The 24,308-nt window shown below is 38.1% G+C and overlaps 1 protein-coding gene across 2 annotated transcripts in view; it reads left to right on the forward strand.

Annotated features, from left to right (window-relative positions):
* The window catches only part of LOC139969026 (uncharacterized), a 32,752-nt gene that overhangs the window by 3,245 nt on the left and 5,199 nt on the right, over nucleotides 1–24,308 (forward strand). The window contains exons 2-16 of one of the 2 annotated variants that reach the window (XM_071973729.1): nucleotides 2,327–2,429; nucleotides 3,752–3,891; nucleotides 4,567–4,671; nucleotides 5,628–5,837; nucleotides 7,770–7,952; nucleotides 8,681–8,852; nucleotides 10,522–10,828; nucleotides 11,582–11,747; nucleotides 13,093–13,261; nucleotides 14,465–14,565; nucleotides 15,427–15,632; nucleotides 16,598–16,796; nucleotides 19,590–19,736; nucleotides 21,783–21,880; nucleotides 24,109–24,258. In XM_071973729.1, the coding sequence (XP_071829830.1) occupies nucleotides 2,327–2,429; nucleotides 3,752–3,891; nucleotides 4,567–4,671; nucleotides 5,628–5,837; nucleotides 7,770–7,952; nucleotides 8,681–8,852; nucleotides 10,522–10,828; nucleotides 11,582–11,747; nucleotides 13,093–13,261; nucleotides 14,465–14,565; nucleotides 15,427–15,632; nucleotides 16,598–16,796; nucleotides 19,590–19,736; nucleotides 21,783–21,880; nucleotides 24,109–24,258 (2,456 nt within the window). The remainder of the gene's footprint in view (nucleotides 1–2,326; nucleotides 2,430–3,751; nucleotides 3,892–4,566; nucleotides 4,672–5,627; nucleotides 5,838–7,769; nucleotides 7,953–8,680; nucleotides 8,853–10,521; nucleotides 10,829–11,581; nucleotides 11,748–13,092; nucleotides 13,262–14,464; nucleotides 14,566–15,426; nucleotides 15,633–16,597; nucleotides 16,797–19,589; nucleotides 19,737–21,782; nucleotides 21,881–24,108; nucleotides 24,259–24,308) is intronic. The other variant, XM_071973736.1, reaches the window with a different exon arrangement.

Genomic DNA, 24,308 nt, shown 5'->3' on the forward strand with positions numbered 1-24,308 from the left:
AATGATCGCATTTTAACCAATTTGTTGATGATTTTCAGATTTCAACATTTCATAATTGATTGTGTCAAATTAATGACATGTGGAAAGATATCGCAGCCAAGAAATTCATTGACACATAGAAATCGTATGACTCGGACAGCAAGATGCTCAGCTGAGAGTGAGGTGTTTGCTCCAAAATAGACTTCATGAATTGGCTAATCCATTGTAAATAAAATATATGGCAGCGATTAGCACAGATTGTCAAGAAAATATGTTGTATCTAAATAGCTCAGGTACAGTAGGAGGATCACCTGCATGCAAAAAAACTGTGTAGCTGGCTAAGTACAGTATACTTTAGAGAGAATTGTATTGAAACAATAGATTTAACAGAAAGTCTCATATATAACTGAAGAGTCTAATATGTGAAATATTATTATGAATATTGAAAAGGTTATTCTTACATGGGAAGGAGGGCATTGATAGTATGGAGTCCAGTTTTATGAAAAATAAAGGAATGATTTGACTTACAGTTTGGTTGCTCACCGGTGGCCACTTTCCATTCATTCACACACACAAACAAATCCTTGATATACAGTAATATAAAATACAAATCCATTGGGTCGACAGAAAGGAAATTGGTTGTTCTACAGACTGTCAAGATAGAGTAGTAGCCAAGCAAGATAGAGAAGAATATAGGCAGATAGAGTAGTGTCCAGGCAAGATAGAGTAGAATTCAAGCTATACTGTACTTCCTACAAAGTTCAGAATTTGAAATCCATCCAATAGATTTGTGAAATTAAGTAAAGTTCCAAACAGACAACAATGGCGGGCAATATATAAAGGCAAAGTAAAGTTAGTGTCCTCCAATCAGAATAGTAATAAATCTTCCCATGTTATGACAATGGAGATTGAATTTATTTCAAGTAGGGTTCATGAGTTCCTGTAATATCCGACAGCTAGGCTTCTGTGGAGACTACAATGGTGATTAGTATCAGGAAGTGCCAAGATTAACAATCAATTTATATTTTTACAGTTATATTTGGCTTCTTCACTTTAATTGGAATTGCACAGGAAGAGATTCAGGTAGATGATATAAAAGTTTTAACTTAGGATCTAATTCTCCTGCAATGTCACTAAATCTATGTCCTCATGGCTTGGGGGGTTAAGGTGCTCTGCAGCCACATGGCATACCCAGTAATTACTTTGTCTAACTAAAGGGGAGGGGCCAAATTGGAGTAAGGATACAGTACCCAATCAGGAAAGTAACTTTCTCTAACCAGTCCTTTAGAGATCTCCTGATTGGAGTTGCTACCAGAAAACTCTGACCACAGCAATGGTGATGCCACTATTCTGAGAATAGGGGAGTTCTGTAGTAAAGAGGCAACCTGCTAATGGACACCAAATGTATATACAAAAACTGCAGAAGAGACAATGATCTTCTGTTCTGATGCAGTGTCTTCAATAAATAGATAAACTGTGAAGCCAGCAGCTTCTTGACTATAAACAGGAAATGGAGCCAATTTACAAATACACAAAAGCTTGTTCACTCATTCAAAAGATAACCAGGCTTACTATCACCAATAGCAAATTTTTTTATTTGCACAAAGACTGCAATATTTGTTTTATGACATCATTCTGGTTGTGAAATTTTGGGTTTACAAAAGTAAGGTTAAAAATGAGAAACCGTCCTTTAGCTATGGTAATATTGATTTAAAGAATTTTTATTTCAAAGAAAAGTTTAGGTATAAAACTAATTGTAAGCAACATGCTTTTTATATCAGATGGCATAACTGGAAATCTTTATTTGAAGTTTAATGATTTATTTGTGGTTGTGGATAATATTGACTAATGGTCATAATATATGTTATTATGAATTGTACATTGTTTGGACTCTTGATGGGTGATAATAAAAAAAATAATTATAAAAAAAAAAGGTTCTGATGCAATATCTTAAATAGATAAACTGTGAAGCCAGCAGCTTCTTGACTATAAAGAGGAAATGAAGCCTATTAAAAAAACAAAAAAAACAAGAGCTTGTTCACTCATTCAAAAGATGACCAGGCTTACTATCACCAATAGCAAAATACACTGTCCTACATCTGCTAGATAATGTAACAATGTTTCATACTTTGCCATTGCAAGGGTTTTATTTAGTTTTGCTCATTAGGAGACAGCACTATGCATCAATATGACAATGATATGCAATCTATCAGAGAGATATCAGAGAAGGAATAAGGCTTAATAAATTTAAATGAAGCAATGACAAGACTGTTGATATATATGCTCTTCTATATTAAATGTATATGGTACACTCAGTTCACGATTTGTGCATCTTTTCTTTCGGCAGCCTCTTGATGAAGGGCCGGAGGATGTCAATGTATTCAAAGGCAAAGATTACAATGACTTGAATGATGAAACATTTGGCTTGGAGGATGAAGACTTTGGAGATGGTAACAAGTTCAGCTTTTATTACCCGTATCAATGAAACTTCAGCTACAGTACAAGGTTTCATGTGCAGAGATGTGCCCAGAATTTCCTGAGTGCCGGGTATACTGATCGCTGTCCTGGGGGGAGGGGTCTAATGGGGAGAAAGTGCCCCCTCCCTTTTCAGAAATTTTCGATTTTTGAAGGTGCTCAGATGCCAAATGCTGGCACTTGTGTAGCTTTTGAAGCACATACGCAAGTACCGGTACTAGTTTTGCTAACAATATACATTTTTTAATTTATGTTGAATATATTGTTAGCAATGTTGGGATTTTAAACCTCATTTAAAGATAATTTTAAGGCTGTTCTTTGGACCACCTAGCATTCATATTACGTTGTCCGATGCATTTTTGGGTTGTACAATGAAAGCACGAATAATTAATACTGGAGCTGACCGACGTGGTGCATCGCTAAAATAATGTGCACTAAGAGTTCATAATTTAATGCCCAGTGGCTATTATCATAGTTACTCACTTTACAATGGCCCACCCATAAGTAATACTATAATGTATCGATTTTGCCTTGTAGGTGAGTACCGTAACGTTATGTAGGAAAATAGTCTATCTGCCTGAGTCTTAAAGTCTTACTCTTATAGTGACTAGTCTTACGGAGCTTGACTTTGCAAAAATCTTTGACAGAGCGGTTGTGTAGAGTTATGGACATTTTATGTGGTGTACATCACTTCATGATTAATCATGTTGGGTTGCGGGGATTATCTGGTAGTGACAAATTAATTACATAATCGTTTCCGATCACTTCCAGGGACAGAGGGTAAGCCCAGTGTATAGCGTCTACATTGCAGTGACACAAACCAGCATGCTGTATGCGCACATGCACAGTATAGTACTGCATATGTAAAAATTGTATTGCAGCTACCTTGTGATACATCATGTGGCCGTGAGGTAGAAAGCAAGCGTGGTTGTGGCCACCAGAGTCTTTAGTATGAAGTATACGATACTTTAAGTAACCATTACTGCATATGTACAGTATGCACATTCTGTCTTAACTAATAAGAAATATAGCTGACGGCAAATTTGTGATGCGAATAAGCTAGTTGTCCGTCAGACAACCTAAGCAGGGTTTTGGTTTCCAGCATCATTTTGGGTCTTCTCGGAAGATCGGACTCGTCGTGACTGTTAATTTGAGCCCTGTGATGTGATATAGGGTTACATGCTAACACTTGATGGTCTGTTGCATGAGATATGATTATCAATACTGTCAATCAAAGAGTACATATCACATATATAGTCTCAGGGATTTTTTTTTCCTTTTATAATCTGTTCTATAGAAGCATGGGAACTCACTCATGAGAAGTTGGCATTCAACTTTGACCAACAGATGGGTCGGCCAGAAGAGGACCAGGGGGTTACCTCAAAGTTGATGATGGAAGGAGATCCTTCGGATACAGATAAAGGACCATTAGAAGAGGTAAACCAAACTTGTCATAATTTGGACTGCAAGAATCGGGCTGGCCGAGGTCTCATTGCGGAGAGCTGTCATATACTCTCAAATTGGCATGATCGTTACTAAATTTACAGATCTCTGAATCAAAGAAACACGATATGGTGTCAGTACTAGCACATGCGAATGCATCAGAAGAACTTACATACAGATGGGATGCATGATCGACTAGTTCATGGTTCCACTGGTGCAGATTCGCAAAATGCAAAGGACTAAATCACAACTTGAATGAAAAAGTTACTCGGACTTGAAACTGCAGAGGTATATTTTAAAGGATCTAATTGTCAAAACTATGTAAGACCTTTCATGTTCTATTACATTGAGAGATAAACAAGCAAATTCTATCCCTACATGCACAGTGTCATAGTGCCAGAAGTAGTGCATTTCATCAAACTATAGTAACAAGGAAGCCATAGTGAGGGGGAACAGGATATATTAATGTTGCCAATATTGAAAAATTGGATGTTTAACATGTGCAACATTCCAGCAGCAGCAAGTTTGTTTCACTTCACAAACCAACTGATCTCATTTCTCTTTGGTGTCATGTTACTCAGCAGAGAAGCTTATTTACGATCTGACTTCATTTAATTTCATTATATTTATACTTTTATTGTCACTTTCTATTTCATTAAAATTTCATAGGATTTGGAGAAGAGCATTACCCAGTTGGTTCTAGATGATGAAGATGATGATGAAATGTTTGATATTCCAACAAAGAGTACATCTTCTCAGCCAATCAAAATTCAGGTATTGCTTCCCGACATGTATACATCCATAACAGGCGTTACTTTGTTAACAAAATAAGATTACATAGAATTATAAGAAGATATACATGTAGAAGAATTATAAATAAAATAAAACTGTTAGCAAACTGCTTATCCACTAGAGAGCCTGTGTAATAGAATGTGTAAAAGTAAGTTGGCCTGACGTTTCGATCCTAGCAGGATCTTCTTCGGAGGCTAAATGACAAGTCACTTCTCATTTAGCCTCCGAAGAAGATCCTGCTATGATCGAAACGTCAGGCAAACTTACTTTTACACATATAGAAGAATTGTCAGTATAGCGAATATTTCCTGTGACAATTTAATACATTGTACCTGCTGTAAATACTAGCTTCATCAGCCAGTTGACATACAGCTGTATCTATCAGTTACAATGGGGGTTGTAGTAATGCTACTGTTACATCTATTGACAAAAACAATTTGGAGATGTAATGGGATCCAATTCACAGTCGGCTACTAATAAGCAGTAGCTATGAGATTCCACTGAAAATGGCCTGTCATGGTGTACTTCATGTGATATCATTCGGTCCTATCACAGTTACTTATCTGGTTAATCAGCAACATATAACTTTAGCACGAATTGTCTCAAGAATACACATGATGTGTCACAATGTCTAAATCAAGTTAGTCATATTGTAGGAGGGTTCAAGAAGAAAACATGTAGGATTTCGGACTGAATCGGATTCATATACTTGATTGCAAACGGCATGGTATTTTTTCCATATACTGCAAATAAACTCTAGTGTTCCATATACAAATAGAATAGATTTTCAATGTGATACGAATAGACTCTATTGAGCCTTATGATAAAAATACAATCGATTTTCAATGTGATACAAATAGATTTTCCATGTGATACAAATATACTCTATGGAGCCATATGATACAAATTAAGTCTATTGTTTTAACTTTCTGTTGTAGTTTGCAGATTCCAACCTGACAAATCTCTTTGGACCGGGATCACCTCCGAGTCTGTATGATCCTAACCTCATGTCCCAAAGTGCCAAGGAGAACATATGGGGTGCAGCTCATGTTGAAAAGGCCAAGACAAAGTCAGCTGAGGATAGTCTCAAGGCGCTACTACACATTGGAGGAGGGCAAGGCAAAACAGGCGGAGATAGTGCTTGGACGGTAATGTATTGTCTACTTAAAGGTTCAACATTTTATCGTTGAATTTAACATTACAAACTACTATCAGGTATTCACACCACCTAGTTTGTTTCGTTGTCTCCATCTGAAACAATGCTGCACCCAATATCAGTTATACAGGGATGTCATGCTGGGCGGCCCCGCCAAGCACTAAAAATTACCGCCCAGCACCGTCTTAAAAATCGTTTATCCCGCCAAGCATTATTTTCATCACTTCTAACAATATATTCAACATACATTGGGCCTAGTCTATGCCAAAATCATACAGACTAATAATGCATCAGTTACGCATGCGGGAAACATTGCTTACGGCTCTCAGTCGGTCCCTTCTAAAATCTCTTTCAAACAAACTAATAACTTTTACCAGGTAAGTAATATATTTTACTAAAAAAAAAGAAAAAAAAAAAAAAAAAAAAATGCAAATTTTTAGCAAAACTAGTAATTGTGTATGTGCTGAAAAAGCTACACAAGTGCCAGCATTTGGCATCTGAGCACCTTCCCCCAGGACGGCGATCAGTATACCCGGCACTCAGGAAATCCTGGGCACATCCCTGGTTATATAACATCAAATACATGTCAATTCACATAAATTAGAATTCATTGAAGGGAATGGATCCTTCCAGGTTCAGCCTCCTTCACAATTTACCGAAATAAAAAATATGTTGGGAACTATTTTCTTGCAAATCACTACAAGGATTATGAGATGCTGTTTCGCCAGTTTCTTACAAGACTACAGTCATCACTGTCGTTGTCAATCAGTTTGAGACAGGGAAGTTTGGGAGATCTGGGAAGACTGCATTGCTATAGTGGCAAGCCAGGCTAACCACTGGTATGGATTTTTAAACAGGATCAATAAAAATAGATAACAAACTCGCCAGAAATGAAGAAAATGACGGTTTTTGGCCTACTATGGCAGACGGGGGCAATGATTTGATCCAAAAAGGTGTGGCTTTACAACACTATGGTGATGTTTGTGCGTTTCAATGATGTTGTGGTACACACAGTTGAGTAGGCTTGTGTATGCTTGGGTGGACTGGAAAGGGATACATGTATGATGAAATTTGTATTGTTAACACGGATGAAGTAAGTGTGTTGTTACCATGGGGACAATATGACAGTGGATTAAAGAGGGATAAAGCAGGTTGCAAACTATGAGGTTCAACCAGGCCCAACAGGAAATCTTTCAACTGTCTCGGAATAATTGTCAAATATTGGATTAATTTTAACTACCATGCTACAGGATTTGGCCGTGTTGACCTTTTCTACATTAATTTCTTATTCCACCACAATTACAATGGTTGTATGAGGCAACTAATTCCATGCTGATATGGCAGCCATTGTAGCAGGCATGAAAGATCAACAGGCTTGCCAAGCTAACAACAATATCGGGGAGTGTTAGCTCAGTGGTTAACGCTGGTGCCTTCAAATCATAAGGTCCCTGGTTTGAGTCACTCCAAGATTAATGTATGTCGTCCAGTTACAGACTTGTTGACAATTCATAATCATGGACGTGAAATATGAATCTAAGAGACTGACTTCAGTCAGCTTGCGGCTTTGATAAGCCAATGAGGCTTCTTTGCGAGTTCCTGCTTGCAGGGCGATCTAAAATAAATACATACATACATACATATTATGAAGAAACTGGCATATTCGCACCATACATTCAGTGGCTGGTTTGGTGGTATATAAGTCAGCATTGCTGAAGTCAATCATTGCTGCAATGCACATTTAAGTTTTAAAAAGTCTATCAAGGGAAATTAGTTTCCACTGGTTACAGAAGAACATAGCAAGTGATGTAAAAGGAATTCCTGTCACGGTAATATCCTGTCTGTACTGGTAATGAAACTGCTCTGTCTAACACATGGTTTTCTGGGATCAAAGTTAAATAATTATTAAACTTTTTCCAACATGCAGGATCCTTCCATTCTTCAAGCTGTCCCTGGACCAGGACACATGCCAGCAAAAGTGATGACCTTAGAAGAAATAGAGCAAGGAGTGAATCACGAAGCTACATCCAACTCTGCAGCACAACCACAACCCATTGGTACTCCACCGCGAGGGCAGAATATCTCGATGGGTACCCCACAAAGAGGAATGGTCAGTTTCAATATTATTTACTTATGAGATGTTAAGTCTTTTGTAGAGGGGGTAGCATGACTGATAATTGGTGAAGATAGGTGTAGCAGACTGGGGCATCAATGAGTCTAGGTTGTTATTATTATAATTCAATGGAAAACATTACAAAATTATTTAGTCAACTGTGTGTACAAAATATTATACTCGCACGGATTCATGGCTTTTAGACATATTGTAGCCGGGGGTGCAATGCTTTTAAACTGGTGCTCTTTGGAATGAAGAAAAAAGACAAACTCATCAAAAGCAAATGGCATAGATTCAACTGCACAACATTTACGAATTCTTCATATATGGAACAAAGCTGTAATATTGATTGAACATTATTATCTAAATGATGTTATATGCGATACTCAACAGAAAAGATCCTTGCATTGATAAGAGGGGGTAAAGCAAACAGCAAGTTACTAATCAGGGGGTGATGTATTAATCTAGCAGACACTTAACAGCGGAAAACATTGCACAAGTTACCAAGCCACTTTGAGGAATTATATATCTTGCCAAACATTATCCATGGTGTTCAACTGAACTTAATTCCTTAACTGTGTGTAGGGCTGTTGCAATGCATACAATAGCTGGTTTCTATATTCCAGGTAATGAAATATAGTTTAGTAAATGTTTATGAATCACATTGGAGATGAGTACTTATGTATTGCACCAAATTTAAATATCACTGGTTAATATTATCATAGCAGAACCAGATGCCTGGTGGTGTCCCTGAGATGGTTCGGTACTGGACTCAGAAGCTACACCAGATCATGGGAGGACGGGTATCACCGACAGAAATCAGCAAGTTAATAGTTCACATGCACCAGACGAGCGGAAGAATATCTCCAGATTATCTACATCAGGTGCTCATCAAACGTAAGTGGTTTATCTATTCAGTAGAATACCAATCTGTTCAGAAGGGTTACAAAGCTGACATCAATAGATATCTGAGGTATCATCGACTGTGTCAGGCACACTCTTGTACAAAGCCGGTTCGTGTAACGAGTGCTCCATGCTGACTGGGTTAGTTGGAGTGCTCCATGCTGACTGGGTTAGTTGGAGTGCTCCATGCTGACTGGGTTAGTTGGAGTGCTCCATGCTGACTGGGTTAGTTGGAGTGCTCCATGCTGACTGGGTTAGTTGGAGTGCTCCATGCTGACTGGGCTAGTTGATGTGCTCCATGCTGACTGGGCTAGTTGATGTGCTCCATGCTGACTGGGTTAGTTCCAGTGATCAATGCTGACTGGGTTAGTTGGAGTGCTCCATGCTGACTGGGTTAGTTCCAGTGCTCCATGCTGACTGGGTTAGTTACAGTGCTCCATGCTGACTGGGTTAGTTACAGTGCTCCATGCTGACTGGGTTAGTTAGAGTGCTCCATGCTGACTGGGTTAGTTGGAGTGCTCCATGCTGACTGGGTTAGTTTCAGTGCTCCATGCTGACTGGGTTAGTTTCAGTGCTCCATGCTGACTGGGTTAGTTTCAGTGCTCCATCCTGACTGGGTTAGTTTCAGTGCTCCATGCTGACTGGTTAAGTTCCAGTGCTCCATGCTGACTGGGTTAGTTACAGTGCTCCATACTGAATGGGTTTTTTCCAGTGCTCCATGCTGACTGGGTTAGTTCCAGTGATCCATGCTGACTGGGTTAGTTTCAGTGCTCCATGCTGAATGGGTTAGTTGGGGTGCTCCATGCTGACTGGGTTAGTTGGGGTGCTACGTGCTGAGCGGGTTAGTTACAGTGATCCATGCTGGCTGGGTTAGTTACAGTGATCCATGCTGACTGGGTTAGTTGGATTGCTCCATGCTGACTGGGTTAGTTGGAGTGCTCCATGCTGACTGGGTTAGTTCCAGTGCTCCATACTGACTGGGTTAGTTGGAGTGATCCATGCTGACTGGGTTAGTTGGAGTGCTCCATGATGACTGGGTTAGTTCCATTGCTCCATGCTGACTGGGTTAGTTCCATTGCTCCATGCTGATTGGGTTAGTTCCCGGAATTACCATGGTAGTACCATACATAATATAATTATTATGTTATAATGAAAGAAAGCTCAGAACAAAGAACATCATTGGCATTCACCGGTCTTGGTCCACAACAAAGATATAGCAAAGCTGAATGTTGTAAATGATCTATACTGGTCATTCCCAGCATCAAAATAAATATAACCTGACAGTCTTGGTTTAACTGTGGCGTAGTTAAATGGGTCTGCTCTGATGGTGTGTTACTCCACCGCCACCCACACCTACCGAAACAATTACTATGGTAAGATTGACTTGACAAACTTTCAACCAAAATAACGATAATTTGGATGTGATTGCTTGAGTGAACTTGTAACAACAGTTTAACAAAGACTCTCAGATTGAAATTATACTCAAATAAGAGAGGCTGTTCTCTCCAATTTTGTGGTTATGAAATAAGTAAGTGTTCTCTTGAATGGTTTATTAGATGATAGACATATGAAGACTCATCTCTTCTCACAACTTGTAATGTAACTTATTGTTTCAGTTTCTTTCACATTGCATACAAAACATCACCATCTATTTTCGGTTCAGGTGCCTCAGTGCGATCACCGATGGTAAATTCCCCAAATTTTGCTCCTGGCACAAGACCGAATATGATGCCTAGATCACCATTCATGCCCATGCCATATCCCAACCAGGGGAGAGTACCAACACATCCTCACCAGGGGTCTCCTATGGGCAGAGGTCACGCAATGGGTATTAGTCCCATGGGAAGAGGCTACCCTGGAACACCACATCCAAGCTTTGGTTTAACCCCTATGCATCCAAGGATTCCACCCGTTCGGCCATCGACGGACCCTGGTCCTGCAAGGAGGCAGTGGATTAGAACACCACAACGGTAAATCATATTTCTTATGCAGACACTAATCCCCATAAGAGACAGATGATATTTGCAATCTAAGAGTGACCTGTCGTCCCTCAATTTGGCAATGTATCACAAAACCGTTTAGGGAGAGCTGCCTTTTGTGCCTGGTTATACATTAGTGTTTGCACAGGTTATCCAGGGAACCTGCCCGACGAGATACTACCCGGTTCCTAATTTATTACCCGAATCCTACGCAAAGTGTGATTTAAAAAAAAAAAAAAATTGGCAAACCGACGGTAAGGCAGATTTCCCATTGACTTAGTGTCGTGTTAGGCTAATGAAAGAAACAAAAGCAAATAGAAATTATTGAGGAAGGTTTTATACCTTATCTTGCATGTACGTATTTGAACATGAAAACATTGTCAGTACAGAATATAATTCATTTATTATAGCATCCAATATGTAATTTCTTGAAATTTGTGATACACGAGGGTAAACAATTTTTTACCCGGTCCCGATTTTTGCACCCGTGTAAACACTATTATACATACAGACTATGCTTCCAATCAGAATTTCACAGATTCTGGATCTAATGAGCTACGGTTGATACTATCAAAGTTACTGTTAATACTAACACAATTATAGGCAATCTTTCTTGTAGAGTGTGATTTATTTGAAAAAATAATTAGAGGTAGAACATCCGATAATCATGAATAAAATCAGATTAAAACAACAAAATAAGATGAAACACTAATTCAGACTTGAGTTTTGGTGTTTTACTTTTAGGGGCAGACCAGATGGCAGGTATCCACGACCGGGAAGAGATCAATGCCAACCACCGGGGGATGAATATGCAAATTTAATGACACAGAGAGAGAAGGATTGGGTGATCCGTATACAGATGCTTCAATTGCAAACAGAGAACCCGATGATCTCAGATTATTACTATCAGGTAATTCATTAGGAATATTAAAGTAGATCTTGCATCACAAGAAAATGGCATTAACCCACAGTAGATACTCTTTCTGTAGAGAACCCAATGATCTCAGATTATTACTATCAGGTAATTCATTATCAATAGTAAAGTAGATCTTGCATCACAAGAAAACGGCAGTAACCCACAGTAGATACTCTTTCTGCAGAGAACCCAATGATCTCAGATTATTACTATCAGGTAATTCATTAGGAATATTCAAGTAGATCTTGCATCACATGAAATGGCAGTAACCCACAGTAGATACTCTTTCTGCAGAGAACCCAATGAGCTCAGATTATTACTATCAGGTAATTCATTAGGAATATTAAAGTAGATCTTGCGTCACATGAAATGGCAGTAACCCACACTACATACTCTTTGTTGCATTACTATCACAAGTAGTCTTTTTTTGCACTGGGTATCCAGGTACCTGCCCGACGCAATACTACCCGGTTCCTAATTTATAACCCGAATCATATGCAAAGTGGGATTTTTTTCGGGGGCAGACCGATGGTTAGGCAGATTTCCCGTTGACTTAGTGTGGAATTAGGCTACCAGGTGGTCAAAGATAACAGCTATTTTGAAGTATTACATGGATATCTTATAACTGCGTCACAATTTCAGCGAATAAACATGGTTAGGCTTAGCTAGATTTCTCATTGACTTAGTGTGATGTTAGGCTACCATGTGGAAAAAATTGAAAAATTTCTCACAATTATTTTTTATTCATTCGTTTAGAAAATAGAAGGAAAGGCTGACAAGGAATTTTACGAGATGTTAATGAATTATAGATGGGATAACAAAACAAACTAATCGCAAGTGGCTTTTTACTAATCATTTATTCCAAATGCGATCAAATTGCGCAAATCACGCAGTCTCGTGGCTAATGTGAACCCTGGGCCTGCATAATAGATAGTAGTTAGTAACAACTGTTTAAGAGCTAAATTGGATATTTATATGGTCTGATCCAATAGAGGTGGAGAGCACACATAAGCAGTGGCGGCAGTGCGATGTTAGTAGTAATGTTAATTATATGAAGTTATTGACAAGTTAATGAAAGAATTAAAAGCAAATAGAAACTATTGAGGAAGGTTTCATACCTTATCTTACCCCTACGTACTTGAACATGAAAACATTGTCAGTAGAGAATATAATTCATTTACTATAGCATCCAATATGTAAATTCTGGAAAATCGTGATACACAAGGGTAAACAAAGTTTTTCCGGGTACCAAGATACCCGACGGGTAGCAGCTCTCGGGTGCCCGGTTCCCAATTTTTGGAACCGTGTAAACACTTATTTTGATTTGCTTTGATTGCAGATAATGTTACAGAGAAGACAAACTAAGCTGAAAGAAGGAGACAAGGGATCCGATGAGAAGAAGTCTTTAGGAGACGAGAAATTTGGCAGAGGAGATGCGGACGAAAGACGTGGAAAGAGAGATGGAGAAGATAAAAAGAATAAACTGGAACCAAGAGTTTACAAACCAGGTAGGTACATGATGGGGCAGTAGACTTGGAAGAGTGGGAACATAGCAGGAAAGTGGGGGTGAGGTGGGGTACATTAGGATGAGTACATTAGTCTTATTGTTGGTAGTGGAGTCCTACAGTCATTTCATATCAATTAAGATGGGACGAAACGTAATCAAAAAGGGGGCGTTTATCGCATCTGTATGCTATTATGCATAACTGGTTAACATGCAGTTCTTGCAGCAGGTCTAGCAAAGACTAACCTTTTGTTATGATCATTTAATTTATGGTAAAGATAATGTGGTGGCACCATGTTACTGGTCCATCATTTTAGGACAACCACGATTTAACATGTGAACAACCGAATTTCTTTGAGAGGTTGTCTGGGATCAAACAGAAGTAATGTTGGCAAATTTACTTTTGCTATAGAGATAGATAGATAGATATTTATTCAGCCAATCATATAAAAATACAATGGAAATTGGTTGATAACAAGAGCTCAAAACATTAAAAATTGTAAACAACAAATAAGACGTATCATAATATACATAGATATGAAAACGTTCCAATAAAATAAAAAGATGAACAAAATATAAATGTAACTACAAAATATTAAAGCGAATAAAAATATATAAATGCCCTCATATCCAATATAAAGTCTACAAAGTATAAAATTGTTGTATTTGAGTTGTATTTATAATGGTGTTGTATGAGTCTGACAATGACATATTTATTTATCACTGGAAATCCATCCCTCCTCTCATCAAACTACCAGAAATCTGTGCCTTTAGTTCTGTTCTATCCAATAAAGACAAGTGGTTGTTCCGACGTCAGTTAATGTCCTGTTTTATGTCCAAACCGCGTGCCGCGCTCTGAAAAAGTTAACTTTCTGTTGCTTGCAAGTGAAGTTTTCTTCTTGTCGCTAAAAAATGCAGACAGTAATGAAACGTGATACCTTGTTGTCTTTATCTACACCTAGGATGTCCACCGCTGCTATGTACACTGTGTTGTGGGTATTGTGGGTAGCTGTATGTATTGACTGTACACTAGTGTCTAATTACCGAGGGTAGCAAGCTGTGTGTATATTTTCTGGGATCGATGGTGGTGTCTGACACTTCTGTTACACCTCATTCGAAACTAGGTCAGATAACCGGCATGAGACGTTTCTTTGTGCGCGAGTCTTCACACCCTTTAATGTTAGTATGATCCATTTCTCTTCATCAGCTCAATTTGAAGGTGCCTTAGGTCGGGTAACTTCATCCAGCGTCAACAATCCCAGACAACTGATTGATGTCCACAGTATCAGACATGAGGAAGAAGAGGATGTGAGTATAACATTTGGAAATCCGCTCTTTAGTAAGAATGTCGTTCATTTTTCGCCACTGTCAACTTCTGCACCTTTCTAGCTAATTAGTCTGGAACAATAGCATGCGTGTTACGTAATCGACTCGCCAAGCCTAGCGAGCTTGGAAAAGTAACTTCCTCGGCTCACATTACCAGTGATCTACCGCGTGAGCCAAATAAAATGCCCGAGGCAAGGGAAACTGTTCTGGCAGTGGTATTTAAGGGCGAATTTTCAATTGTAGAACCATCAAGTTCCAGCTACATTTATATAGTCTTGTAGTCAATCCAACCGTACATACAAACATAGAACCATCAACCTTTAGCTACATTTATATGACTTGTAGTCAATCCAACCATACATACAAACATAGAACCATCAACTTTTAGCTACGTTTATATGACTTGTAGTAAATCCAACCATACATACAAACATAGAACCATCAACTTTTAGCTACATTTATATGACTTGTAGTCAATCCAACCATACATACAAACATAGAACCATCAACTTTCAGCGACATTTATATATTCTTGTAGTCAATCCAACCATACATACAAACATAGAACCATCAACTTTCAGCAGCATTAATATATTCTGCTAGTCAATCCAACTATACCAACAAGAGCACTTGTGTTGTTAGTATGAAGATATACTGTTGAGAAAAATGAATATACCACATGGCTTCAGAATGATTATTCTTAGAGTGTTTTTATTTCAATCAATTAAGGTTTCAGTTTGCAATCTCTTGAGATATTCACATAACAGGAGAGAGTAACACTGGGTGGTTTGGTACATTACAGTTATTTCGTGATGAACTGATTGTAAATGTATGTTCTTTCAGGCAAGCAAGGCCAAGGACCATGGTAAGAAGAGGAAGATTCTTCTGTCCATTGAACGAATGTATGATGTTTTCTTGAAAGCTGACGATGTAGCAATTCAACTTAACGGCCTCCCAGAATCAGACACTGGTGCCCTCTTGGAAAAACGACAGCAGCTGTTGAATGACTTGTATAAGTCTTTGCAACTGGAAGAAGAACCAACAGAAGAGTGAGTAGCATGAAATAAACAATATGGCAGTATAAATAATAATGTTTATGTTTGTATGTATATTAGATCCCCCTGCAAGCAGGTACTCGCGAAGAAGCCTCATTGGCTTATCCAAAGCCGCAAGCTGACCAAAGTCAGTCTCTTACATTCATATTTAACGTCCATGATTATGAATTGTTAATTGTCAACAACTCTGTAACTGGACGACATACATTAATCTGGGAGTGACTCGAACCGGGGACCTTATGATTGAAAGGCATCAGCATTTACCACTGAGTTAACACTCCAAGTGTCTGCAAATGTCTGCAGGAAACTCGAGTTACTTTACAAGAAATCATTATTGAAATGATTGCTTCAATTAGCCAAATCGTTCCCTGAAGTGTATGAATACAGATAAAGTACATTGTTAGTGGTAGGATCTTTCTCAAATGCAGCTCAAGAATTTGAGGAGGTGTTTGAGGCAGTTGTTTGACAACTTCTTCAGCATATGATAAAGATGACATTTGGGTTAGTGTCTCCCTTTAAGAGTCAGGCTCCTGTAATAAACATGGAGAAGCAAGGATGGATGGAGCTATTGAAGGAGGAAAGAAATGATTAACTACCAACGTCAACTACCGTTCACAGCACCTATGAGCGGGTATTGGCTGTCCATTGAAAGCAGCATTGCAATAAATTTGTATCAGAAAGTTATTGAAAATACCTAGTATGTGTAGTCTTAGCTTTGTGTCGTGAATTGCCACTGTCAGCTTTTAACTGGTTATGGTGTCATTGAAATGTCTGCAAACATTAACATGATTGACATACATTGTTAGTTGGTTGCTATTGGTAACATCACAACAAAGTATCTTATTTTTCACATCTTTATCAATTAATGTTACATTAACAATTATCTGTGTATACAATACTTTAATGCAGTTTCAGAAACCATTTAATAATTAATTGTCTATGGTTATCTCATCAATTAGTTGCAGCAGCCATGAAGTGCTATTACAGATCCTATCGGTCAGGAAAGGCAGGAAGTTGCTAGCAAGATTACTGCCTCTGCTCTCACATCAACAGGGAAGTCTTATCGTCGACGTGGTAGCTCTTCATCTGCTCACAGTATTGAAACGAGAGTCAGCAGATATCAAGAAAGGTGCCTCTGAAGGAGTCCCTCAAGAAGAGGTAAGTCTAACAGAAACCACACCCCTGATCCCCTTATCCTTTAGGCTCTCATATTCTACTCAGGGTCTCACCTAGTCACAGACCTGTCTGGAATAAGTTCAAATATAACAACTTCACAGACTATTGTAGGTTGTGTTACCGAATGGGTAAAAATAAGACACAGACATGTCTGCAGGGAATCATTTATGTATGTATGTATGTATTGTATGTATGTATTGTATGTTTGTATGTATTGAATGTACTATATGTATTGTATGTATTTTAGATCCTCCTGTAAGCAGGAACTCGCGAAGAAGCCTCATTGGCTTATCAAAGCCGCAAGCTGACCGAAGTCAGTCTTTACATTCATATTTAACGTCCATGATTATGAATTGTCAATTGTCAACAACTCTATAACTGGACGACATACATTAATCTTGGAGTATGGCAGTATCCAGTATGGTAGTGCAAAATGCTTTACCAACTGGTTAAGATGCTTTACAATTACAAATATGTATAGCAGTGTTGCTGCATAGGAACTATAGTATTCAATTAGAGAAATAATTAGTTCCTTGGATATTGCTACACAAAATTTGATTGCTCAATCATACCCGGGTATGCGTTGAATGAGATTTTCATAACAACTCGCTAGCGTTGTGCGGGATCTCGGTAGTCAAGTGAATCCCAGTATCCCAATCTTGGTATTGACTAACCCCGATCACAAAGTAATGTGTTAATACTACTGGTAGTGGGAAAACAACATGTTATTACATTCGTTTCGGTATCATTCCCGGGAATCTGGGACATAATAAAAAATATCTACGTGGTACTATTTGAAATAAAGAAAACAAATCTTTATTTCTGGTTTCTGTGTTCTTAGTTTTAATAATATCGGATCAATTTACGTCCTGGCCTAGACCTATATATTAACGAATGGACTGTTCACGTAGTAATTTGGACCTAGGCTACACCAACGTTACTTCGGCTCAGCATGTTGCAGGACCTCAAAGTTATTCTGAAATTTTCGTTATTTATTCTTCCTTCAAACGATGATTGTGAAAGTTCCCACGTACAAAATGTTTTCCTTATGTATTTCACCTGATTTTTGTATAATAATTATACAATTTAACAAATTTTAAGCCAAACCCGCAGGGAGTAAATCCAGTTTAAATCCATCTTCGCCTGGGACTGTATATTATTATAGCCTAGGGTACGGTACTGCTACACACAGTGCAGTACGGTACTTGAAATTTGATGCTGTAATGGAATGGATTCGTTTATTAATGCAGGGGTTCCACAATGTCATTTATAGTTATCTTTGGCTACTTTTTTAATTTGAAGGACTTTTGTACAATAGATGGATATTTTACTAATTGAAAGCATATTTTGTGGAGAAAACAGCAGCCAATTAACGATATAAATACATCTGTACTATTCTCATATATATAGGTTATAATCCTGTATTTACGTAGCCCCTATGTTACTTTCTTCTTGTCTGAAAGTTCCAAACACGTGGTGACTTGTTGATAGTTGAAAACTTTTCATTGTGAACTTTTAAACTTGAAGGGTTGCCCTATTCCTATATCATGGTAAAGTGGGGAACCCCCAATTTCTGTTTGTGTACGGATTACAAGTTTAAGCCACGTGTGAATGTGTTAATCTAATATCGTACGTCGAGTATGAATGAAGGATGGTGTGAGTTGCTTTTTCCCCAAGGTTTGTGCTTTTCTTTTTGAAAGTGTATGTTAAAAAACAAAGGCCCTAATGTAGCGTGTTATTTTTGGGGGGAGGGGGGGTTTTATAACCCTGCGTGTAAGAGTGTGTACATAGCCTAGGCTATGCATATTGAATGTATGACATTGACAGTCTCGTAACTAAGTGCTTTCAACCGTAGATGAAAGTTGAGGAAAATCCCGGTTGTAGTTACGATACCCGGATTCATGTTGCAACACTACAGGTTGTGTGAAATTTGCACTACCGCACAACGCTACAACCCACACAGATTGATTATGCTCTCTGAGGTTTGACAATACTGAGAATTGTGTAACTGCTGCCATTGTTTATAGTGCTTGTCAACTGACCTAGTTTGGACTGAAACAATCAAAGAACACATCAAGATTGGTTCATTTTTAATTTTTTTCAAATCATAGTATCTACTGTATTCAGTTAGGGGTAAAGTGATCAGCAGTTATAATGGGGATAATCTATCATCTACAATTTCAAATTTCAAATATAATTATGATGAAGATGAAAATGAATGAGAGCATTTTAGGACTTATAGTCACAATCATTTTGTGTTCATATGACTTGAAGGCAGTGTTACAATTATAATAAGAAGACAACCTGGGTGTGTTATATTTAAAAATTCTAGGAAAAGGATTAGTGTGGACTGATTAGTAGTACTAGGAGGACAGATCGGTAGGGTTAGGGTAGTAGTAGTAGTTTTACATTTATTTGGAGTAACATTCATGTAGCTACTGATCTAATGTTGTTCATCGATAAGCCACACCAAAGAGCAAAAAGATGTTTACAAGGTTAACATGTCCGCTGTGGTTTCAGAGCAATAACGATTATTGTTAATGCTTAGTAATTTTACTGTAACAAACATCAGTCAGTAATTATACTGTAACAAACATAAAGAACATGTTGGCTGTGGTTTCAAAGCAATAAAGATTATTGTTAATGCTTAGTAATTATACTGTAACAAACATACACTCTTAGTCATTGTATTGTTTTATTGTTTTCAGACATTGCCAATTCTCTTTCAATCAATAGCTAACATCATCAATTGTTTGTATTCTTTCATTGTTTCAGACATTACCAATTCTTTTTCAATCAATGGCTAACATCATCAATTGTAAGACTATGGCTGAGGTGCTCGGTTTGGCCAAGAACATGACAGAGAACACTCCACTGCCCCAACAAGGGCTACCAAATGTCACTGGTGCTATTCAACACAAAGTAAGTCAATGTTTGTTACAGTGATACCATAATTCTTCTGAAACTGCATTAAGTTTGTTAAGTCAGTGTGGTGACTCCGGTATGAGAGAACCACAAGAAAATACAATAACACTGAGGTAGCTGGTTTAAGCACACGTCTATTCAATAGGATAACTGTAAGGCAAGTGGTGAGATATATACCAGGGTTTTCGTTAGTAGCCGGGACCTGGGTCAAATGACCCGCTTACTGCACGTACATGACCCGGCTACTTTGCGACGCTCAGTAAAAAAAAAAAAAAAAAAAAAAAATTAAATTAAAAAAAAAAAAAAATTTAAATTTAAAAAAAAAAAAAAATGAAAAAAATCGAGAGGAATAAATACCCACAACCAGGTCAGGTGTGATTGAAACTGTCACAGCAGTTAACTGTTGGTAAAAACTACAGGAAGTTGAACATTAGTAGTATGGTCGAGGAAATGAGGCCGAGGGGTGGGTAAGAGTAGAGGTAGGCGAAGGGCTTCTCTTGACATACAAATTGTTGCTCAACAGAGATAAAAGCTGAATAAAAAACAGAAGGTTCTATCACAGACCCAGTTGGGTATTTTTGGCAGTAAAATCCTACTCACTTTGTAGGTACCGTAGACCTATTATCATTTTGTTATGATCGCACTTCATTTAATGCAGCAAGTGCGTCACACCCTTGCTAAGTTCGGTTCAGTGGCATAGCTACCTCCCTAGGCTCCATGACCCGAGTGTTAATAAAAAAATTCAGGAGAAAAAAAGAAAAATAGGAAAGAAGAAAGGGGTGATTGGGAAGGGGCAATATCATTAACCAAACAACTGTATATTGCACCATTTTGCATCTAGAGACTTTTTAAATTGCAATTTTCCGGCAAAGGGGAGGGGGGACACCCTCCCCTTAGACCCCTCCCTCATGTCCGCGTACAGACAGTCCCGCCTACTTTTCAACTTGACCCACCTACTTCATTTCTTAACAAAAACCCTGTATACAAGAATGGATGAAGCCTGGTGACGTATATCAACATAGCGTAGGCTGGGGAGTCAGCCGTTTGGTGTGATGACAAACAATTAATATGAAACTATAATCTACTACAGTAAGGCAGTAGGCTGTTTCATATGTATGTTGAGAAGGGGAAGGGGAAGCAGTGAACATGGTGGGGGTGATGGGAGTGGGGAGGAGTTGGGTGGGGAACATAGAAAACAAACTTGAAGGGGTGGCAAGATACAACTTATGTTGGAATTGTTGCAAGAGTGTGGCCTTAATGAAATAATTTCTTATGGTCTGGTATGTTACAGTTAGTCTGTTAAGAGACAACTGTCACAATGTTCTATAGACAGAAACTCACTAGTTAGGTTTCCTAACACATGAACTGAGTCTCTAACCTATGCACTAGAGTTTGTCTTATACAGTAACTCACTAAAAGAGAGCTTCCTAATACCTATCAACTGAGTCTCTGACCTATGCACTAGTTTGTCCTATAAACAGTTCCTCACTATTTAGGTTTCCATTACACACGAACTGAGTCTCTGACCTATGCACTAGAGTTTGTCCTAAACATAAACGCAATAAAAGAGAGGTTTCTAATACCCTTGAACTGAGTCTATACACTAGAGTACTATACTGGCTATATATTTCTCAATCTCTGTCCATCACACTTGATGTTACTTCTTTTGTGGAGAATTTGTATCAAGAAATATCTGATCATAGAATTTAAGACTGCTGTGAACAATTAATTAAAAAGTTATTCATAAAGACAGCAAGTCTAACAAATGTTTGGCAAGCGTGCCAAAAAATTACATGTTTGGACAATTGTTGACAGGACCCTACCCAACACCGCTAAGTGGAGGTCAGCTTGTAGGAGTCACTCTAAGATAAGGGTGAACAGTTGATGAGGGAATTCAGCATACTAGGTTGAGGAAGACGGAAGTTATTTTTGGAAATGTTCAAGTTCTTGAGATGTTCAGGGATATTTCCTCAATGAATTGCGGCTAATGAAGTCCATGTGATGTTGTATTTTGGTGACTATTTGGGTCGTTGTTTCTTACAGTTTGGACTCTCTGTTATCCTGTGTGCCCTCAGCCGTGCTGAGGCACTTTTCTCAAGTACAACTGCCAAAGACTTGGACCCAGCTATTATACAAGAATGGTAAGTACAAGCTGCCAATTTAATACTCAAGAGGATTACTAGTTATGTTATGTTATCTCAATATCATCATTTATCATCGGTGAATTCTTCTTACAAATCAACTACATCCTCTGAAAGTAGTTGAAATATATAATGATGGAGACAAGATGGGCTCTGTGGTTCCCATTTTCAGAAATGCTTTCTCTAGGTTCATACCATGATATGATTTTAAATTAGAGGTGACAGAATCAACAGACATGGATGTAACATCAAAATGTGCACTGACTTTATTGTGCATGACTTTGTATGTGGATATACTAACATGTGCTTATAACGAAGGACTTGGTTATGTATGTACACTAGCACCATATGTACCCACACTGCATGTGAACACTGACTACATGCATACACTAAGTTTGTGTCTACTATGACTCTGTTATATATGTACAATAGCACCATATGTACCCAAACTTCATATGAACACTGACTACATGCATACACTAAGTTTGTGTCTACTATGACTCTGTTATATATGTACACTAGCACCATATGTACCAAAACTTCATATGAACACTGACTACATGCATACACTAAGTTTGTGTCTACTATGACTCTGTTATATATGTACACTAGCACCATATGTACCAAAACTTCATATGAACACTGACTACATGCATACACTAAGTTTGTGTCTACTATGACTCTGTTATATATGTACACTAGCACCATATGTACCAAAACTTCATATGAACACTGACTACATGCATACACTAAGTTTGTGTCTACTCTGACTTTGTCTTGTATGTACACTAGCACCATATGTACCCAAACTTCATATGAACACTGACTACATGCATACACTAAGTTTGTGTCTACTATGACTCTGTTATATATGTACACTAGCACCATATGTACCAAAACTTCATATGAACACTGACTACATGCATACACTAAGTTTGTGTCTACTCTGACTTTGTTATGTATGTACACTAGCACCATATGTACCAAAACTTCATATGAACACTGACTACATGCATACACTAAGTTTGTGTCTACTATGACTCTGTTATATATGTACACTAGCACCATATGTACCAAAACTTCATATGAACACTGACTACATGCATACACTAAGTTTGTGTCTACTCTGACTTTGTTATGTATGTACACTAGCACCATATGTAACCCAACTTCATATGAACACTGACTACATGCATACACTAAGTTTGTGTCTACTATGACTCTGTTATATATGTACACTAGCACCATATGTACCAAAACTTCATATGAACACTGACTACATGCATACACTAAGTTTGTGTCTACTATGACTTTGTTATGTATGTACACTAGCACCATATGTACCAAAACTTCATATGAACACTGACTACATGCATACACTAAGTTTGTGTCTACTATGACTCTGTTATATATGTACACTAGCACCATATGTAACCCAACTTCATAAGAACACTGACTACATGCATTCACTAAGTTTGTGTCTACTATGACTTTGTTATGTATGTACACCAGCACCATTTGATCCCCAACTTGATAACAACACAGACTGCAGGCATACACTGTGTTTGCTTGTTTCATGTCAACACCTTCTTCATGTGTTCACAGACTTCATGTGTACTCTGAAGACATGTGTATTGAAATTACATGCACATCCCGAGTTATGTCTTCTGTGTGTGCAGGGCCAATAGTCCCTAAACTTTGTGTACAATGATTGAATTTTTGCAACAACTTTGTTCATTGCGTTTGTGTGCGAAGATTGCTTTGTGTGCAAAGACATTTGTGTGTTCATGATATGATTGAGTAGTTCAGTATGTCTTGATTCTCTTAAAGGTGATTGACTTGCATGGGATCATGGTACATGTTCATATAAATCACAAACTACATACTGTAAAGCAGACAAGTATGATTGATTTTGATGGAATCATGTGACATGTTCATATATATCACAAACTACATACTGTAAAGCTGACAAGTCTGGTTGACTTTGATGGGTTCATGGGACATGTTCAAATAAATCACAAAGTAGACAAGTTTGGTTCGATTAGAGTTAATCAAAGTTCTGTCAGCTCCTTCTCTTCATTATTTTGACATAAGTTCTGCTGGTGTAAGACAGACTGTCATTACTTAGATGAGAAGAAACCATCATATATGGTAAATGGATCTGCTATCTATAGTAGTGGCCCCTCTTCATTTACCTTGATCTTTTCTTTCTTGTTATTTCCTCTCAGGGCTCAGTGTGTAGATGTGTTCGCTAACGCCATTTGTGAGATGCCGAACACGAGCATTGCAGAGCCTCTTCTCAAGTTTCCACAATCTCTGGAACATTTCAAACACTTTGTTAGCAAGCAATCATTTACAGTGCTAGAGGGTAAATTAAGGTAAGGATTTATCTTTCTTTCAATATTTTCAGGGGGAAGTAAAATCTGCT

This window comes from Apostichopus japonicus, chromosome 1 (genome assembly GCF_037975245.1).
Source record: "Apostichopus japonicus isolate 1M-3 chromosome 1, ASM3797524v1, whole genome shotgun sequence".
NCBI lineage: Eukaryota > Metazoa > Echinodermata > Holothuroidea > Aspidochirotida > Stichopodidae > Apostichopus > Apostichopus japonicus.